Raw genomic sequence first — 6,545 nt, 5'->3', positions numbered from 1 at the left:
GAATACGAGTATTAACACCGGAATTTTAATTCAATAACTTTTGATGACTTTGTTTATTCACTTTTAGTTATATGTTTATAAACTTTTTATGTATTTTCCAAAATAAACTAATTTTTAAGTTTTATTTTTGTTTAATAAATCAATTTTTCTCTAAACGTGGGCTTGTTTGAACTAAAAATGTGTCAAGCATCTTTAATTATATAAAGTGTCACACTAAATACTTACTCATATTATTATTGCAAGAAGAAAATATAAATAATATATCGATTATGATACAAATTTAAAAAAAAAAAAAAGAAGTAATGATTGCTACACAATTAATTCCTTTTGAACATTATTAACAATTGGAAGAAATTTCAGAGTTAATGTTTTAATATTAATTGTATTTAACAAAGAATTAGCACATAAAGATTATAGAAAAAGCACTTGTGGTAGTAATATTCAAAAAATAGCTTGGCAGTATTTCAAACTGACAAAGAATACGATGTTTGTAACTTTATTGAATGTGTAAAATAAATTAAAGCAGTTCATGGCTGCACAAGTGGACTTTATACACATTTACGAAGTGCTCACCAATTAAGTATATTAAAAAGAAGTGCTCACCAATTAAATATATTAAAAAGAAGTGCTCATGAAAATACTGAATCTAGAATACCTAAAAATACCTTGATAATTTCAAAAACAATTGTTATAGAATACAGGAAAAATTAAAAAAAAAGAAATAACTCATGAGTTGTAATCAGTACAAGGTGTGAAGTTCAGTTTAACATGTTGGCATCACTGAATTCAAAATTGAATGTCAGCGTTCATGATAAGTTTTATAATCATGGTCTTGTTCGAGTACATAGAAAAATGTCGCCAGATAGATGTTTGGAAATTTTTAAGTCTTAAGTTGCTTTGTTCAACCTTGATTTAAAGGACTGTGTTTCCAGTACTACTGATGGAGTTCAGTTATGAAATGATTTAGACAACTTTCACAAACTCAACATCAATTATGTACAGCACACGACACACGTCATACTTAAAGTTTTATACAAAACAAAGATGGTTCAAAACAAACAAAACAAAGGAAACAGAATTTGATATAGGAAGAAATCTTACAATTGATGTATTATCTGAAATTCATATTAAAAACGCTGATGTTAGTTCTTTGATAGAAAAAATCAGAAAAGTTGTGAAAATGTTCAAAAAATTTTGCACTAAAAATGATTCTGTTAAACAAAAACATCTAAAAAACATTCTTGGAAAAGGAATGTCGTTAGTTTTAGATTCTAAAACCAGATGGAACAGTCTCCTAGATATGCTTGAGCAATTTTACAAGTTGCATGATTGTGTCAAAAAAAATTGATTTTTATTTTCAATTTGAAAGAAGACTTTGACCTTTGTTCTGCAGAAATAAATTTAATATCTGGTATTATTGGTACATTGCAACCAATCAAAGCTGAAACATTGTGTTGTCCCAATGCTAGTTTAATAACAACCGGTATCATATTAAAATTTATGTTGGACAAGTTATTAAAGCAGAATTTAGTGATTTGAAATCTAAAAATTTAACCGTAATCAAGAGGCAATGAAAAACAACAATATAGAAAATGATTTTTGTGTTGTTAGGATATCATTACAAGAAACAATCATATCATTGAAAGACAAACTGCATGATGTTAATAAAAAATTAGCAAAAATTCTTCAAACTTTAAACATTAAGAAAATTACATTGGATAATCTTACCCCAAGAACAAAAAAAAGAATTACAATCTTTTAATGAACAACATTTTAGAGGAAAGCATCATAAACAAATTTATCAAGCTTTGCTAATGATAAAACCAACAAGTTTTGAATCACAAAAAGTTTTCTCCGCTGCTGGCGGGAATTTTGTACCCAAATAAATCTCATTTGAATATCACAAGATAGTTTATTAAGATAGTATTTTGTTAACTTGATCAAATAATTGACAATGGCTGAAAAGTTGTGTTTTTTTTTTAATAATGGTATTACTGGTATTGGAAAAAGTAGTTTGGGTATTACCAGTATTATTAAAATGTGGTATTTTGCACTAAATAAAGCAGTCTATATGTACTATTTTACTTCTAATGTATAATATATATATATAAACTTTTATATACATAATATTATTCTAACTGTATATATATATATATATATATATATATATATATATATATATATATATATATATATATATATATATATATATATATATATATATATATATATATATATATATATATATATATATATATATAAATATATATATATATATATTAACTTCCATTATAATATTAATATAGCTTGCTAGATGTACACAACTGTAGTTGTTTATGGCTGACTGTGTTATACTCAATTGTATAAATAAGTATAAGAATTTATTCACTTCAGAGTATTATTTAATTAAGCAAATTATTCAACGCAGATAAATAAAGAATTCAATTTTCAATATTTCTTCATGGCAAATATTTTCCATTTACCTTGATATGCAATTTAAGGTTGAGCACTTTAGTTTGTTAACAAAAAGTTTTTAATTGCACCATATTCCTTGAGTGACCATGATAAACTTATTTTAACGGCTTTGTTTGCTAAAATTGTATTTTTCATACTGTTAATGAGATTTGTAATAAGTAAATTAGAATAGTAGCTTTTTCAACTGTAGCAACCCCCTTGGCCTCTACTAATTAAAAATTAGTAGCCTTCTCAGTTGCAGTGACCCCTTCGGCCTTGATAAAGTAAATAAGTTTATTGAAATTTGATAGAATTTGTAAAATTTTAAACTTCAATTTTTTACTGATTTAAATTGGTTGTGGAAAGCAAAAAGTTAAAAAACTGGATGCAAGTGTGACAGACCTAGTAGCATTAGCATTAGATATAGACAAAAAAGATATAGTATTGAAAAAAAAGCAATAGTGCATAAACTATAATGATTTAGACAAACCTTTAGATGTAAAAAAATAATAAAAAATAAATTTAAAGGAAGATGAAAGTTCAGTTACTCTCATTAACTTCTAATAGTCAATTGAAAAACTTGAAAAACATTTTCAAGAACATTTTGTTAAGAAAGTCTGAAAGTTGAAAAATGAAAAAGGGATGCTTGCTAAGCCAAAAGCTAAAAAGGACAATGATTGAACGATATTGTTAAACAGTCATTGAAACTTATGAATTTGAAGAGTTCACAAAACAATGTCCAGGAAAAAAAGATGTTGTTTCTGTGCATATAAAGAATGTAAAAGTTCATAAACAAAAATGTTTAATTAGTTCGTTTAAAGGAACTTCATCGGGAGTTTAAGAAGTTATACCCTAAACATAAGGTTGGATTCAGTATTGCATCACAGTTGACAATAGTGGAAATCTGTCAGTTTTTGTATGTTATTATCATCAAATATGAAGTTGACTTTATTTAAGGGCTATATAATATATTGCAAAAATTTGATAAAAGTATGTGTTTGTAATATAGTTAATCAAAGCTGCATCTTTCATCTATATTAAAACTGCCCTGGTAAATTAAATTTGAAGACTTACTTTGAAAATGCGTTTGAAAAGAATGATTTTGACAATCAGATCACATACAAATAATGGGTATCAACTGACCAAACTGTACTTGTCACAGTTCGAGCAAGCATTATTGAGTTTATTGTAACTCTAAATGAAACTTTGTATGATCTTTGTCACACCACTTTATCAAAAAAGCACAATCTTCCTACTTATCAGAGGCAAAAATAACATTAGATTGTCACACCTGTCTTATTTTCATGGATTTTTTTTCAGAGAACTATAGTTTTCCTGTGTAAGATGCTGCACAAGGGTTTTACTGGCAAGCTGGTCAAGCTACCTTACATCCATTTGCTGTTTATTACAAAGATCAAAAAGGTATCAAATGTAATGCTGTTTTATAATTTTTGACCATCTTCACTAAGAAGAAACAGGAGTTCATTGTTTTCACCCAAAGTTACTCCTTATGGTCATAATCAAACTACCCACAATAAAGTATAATGATTCAATGGTTGTGCTGCGTCACAGTACAAAAATTACAAATGTCTATTGAACTTAATGTACCACCTTAAAGATCACACTATAAATAATAAGCATCATCTCTTTACTACTCCTCATAGCAAAAGCCTTTGTAGTGAAATTATAAAAAAAGCAGCAAAAGCAAGTCTATGAGCAGCAATTAAAAATCAGATTTTTGTATCACATGAACTGTTTAAATGGGTGTTAAAAGGCGTTAACGTAATTTATCAAGTGATGATATTAATAACCATGAAACTTATTTTAACCTCCAGAAACAGTATATGAAGATAAGAGCACAGTCCCTAGAGCACAGTCCCCATCATCACAGTTTTGTACTAGGTAGAGAGAAACTTTTTTTATGAAGAATCTCTAGCGATCCTGTCTATGATACCCATTTCCTGAATAATGTGCAACTTGGTGCAAAAAGATCCTTCAAATTTTAAACCTAATAAGTACATTGTATGCTTTTACAATGGTGACAAAAAGGTTTAAGATTTGTAATGAAAACCATGTTAATGTTCACGCATAAAAACAAATTAAATTTGAAATGGAATAATGATGCTCAATCAAGTAAGTTTCTGTCCATTTAACAAAGTAGTATGTCAAATAAATGCTCCATCCATTAAGGGTAGAAGTGCTTGTGTCTACAATATTGCTAATAATGATTATAACGGTATTATGAGTTATGTAAATCAGAGATAAAGAAGTTAGACTACTTACGTTTCATGTTACATTTCTTTCAGCATTGTTTTATTTTTTATTTTAACTTCTTTGCAATATAATATAACTTGCGTTATTTTTAAGGTTTTCTTTTAAACCTAAAGGTTAAAAATATGTCATGAAATAGAGTATTGGTCTTTAAATTTTATTCGGTGATTGTCTATATATAGAACCTCCGCATTAAAAAGTTTCATAATTTATTTCAACTGTTTTCGCTATTTTTTTTATTTTTGGTCTACTAAATCTTGTATCAGTTCACACGGTGCAACACAGACTTCAGGTGGACATAAACTTATCTAGGCGCAATTCAGTGCGGACACTGCAATTGCGCCTGGACAATGCAAAAATCATTACTCGCTTATATATAATCAAGCAATAGATATTAGGCATCAGATAGGATATTAGACCTATTGGACAAAGGATTCATAACACACATTAATGTTTAGAGATCTTTAGCAAAGCAGTTAATGTTTTTAAGAAGTGTGGCAATTCACTCGACTTAAATCACATTGAAAAAGCTTGGAAACAAATAAAAAGCATAGTTCAGCAAGTTTGTAATTTTCTTTCCAGAATTAAAGGAGATCATTTGAGTATGGCTTAATGACATAGACTCAGAATACTTTTGGCAACTCACTGACTGCCAAAACGCATGGAATTAGTAATTAGAAATAAAAGACGTAGTTTAAAAGACGTAGTTTAGTACTAAAATAAACATTAAAATTTATACATTTGTAGTTTTTATTTTACCTTTTTATGAATATTTTTGGTGTAAAACAAAAAAAGAAAAGTTTTGTAATGTACTATTAAACACAACATACAACTTATTATTTGAAATCAATGTGCTATGTGTGTATGTCGATTGATAATCAGCATATCAATCAATCAATGAGCTGATGATCAATATTCTGTTAAGTAATTCAAAATTTTTAAATAAAATATTTTATTTCTTAATTGCAACTTTTATTTTGAACTCAATGTTCTGTTAGATTCATTCAAGTTTTAAAAATAAAATATTGAGTTTCTTAGTTGTAACTTTTATTTTGAAGTCGATGTACTATGCGTTTCTCAATTGGAACGAAAAGGAATTGAATATAAATATATAATATTGCCATCTCAATGAAAGTTTTTGAACATAAGAAAAAACAAATCGTAACTAAAGCAACGTTCATTTGTTAAGTTCCAAAAATAGTAGATGTCTTATAAAATTTTAATTAGATTAAAATTGATATAAATCTCTACTATTTTTGACCTAAGAATAGTAGAGGCCTAGGTTTCTCCCAGCATCAGATAAAAAAATGCTAAAAACAACTTTTCAATTCTTATTATGTTCCAGATTTACACTCACAAATCACATATAAGCAGCGATTTTCAGAAAAATTGTTTGGCTATATCAAAAGTGAAGGTGGCGTCACTTGGGATACCTTATTATTGGTATAGAAATGAATTTAATATATATTTTTTAGATACACAACCCTCCACTTTACAAGCCTTATGTCGAATTGTAATTTTGCAAAGCATAAAAGAAGTTAAACTTGTCGAATCGCTTCCGCTGCCCCGAGTATTGATAAGATACCTCAAATTTGACCGTGAGTTTTAGATATTTCTAATGAATTTCAATTAATAGTTTATCAAAATAAAAAATGTTTGATTTGAAAAAAATAGTAGAGGTCTAATTAAATTTTATGCTCTTTTTTTAATATCTTATGCTTATTTATTTTTGTAAATAATATTTAATTGTGTCCTAATTATGATTGTAAAAATGAACATTTTTGTTAAGATATTTTTATCAGTAAAAAACTTCAATCAAA

The 6,545-nt window shown here is 27.3% G+C and overlaps 1 protein-coding gene across 1 annotated transcript in view; it reads left to right on the top strand.

The window, feature by feature from the left end:
* Window positions 1–6,545, top strand: part of LOC100197667 (protein-L-isoaspartate O-methyltransferase domain-containing protein 2) — a 27,513-nt gene extending 20,968 nt beyond the window's left edge. Inside the window, exon 4 of the mRNA XM_065813818.1 lies at window positions 6,201–6,545. Coding sequence (XP_065669890.1) covers window positions 6,201–6,334 — 134 coding nt within the window. The 3' untranslated portion in view covers window positions 6,335–6,545. The remainder of the gene's footprint in view (window positions 1–6,200) is intronic.

Source organism: Hydra vulgaris, chromosome 12, assembly GCF_038396675.1.
Source record: "Hydra vulgaris chromosome 12, alternate assembly HydraT2T_AEP".
Lineage (NCBI taxonomy): Eukaryota > Metazoa > Cnidaria > Hydrozoa > Anthoathecata > Hydridae > Hydra > Hydra vulgaris.
The sequence above is the reverse complement of the archived record's forward strand: the minus strand, read 5'-3'. Positions and strand labels throughout refer to the sequence as shown.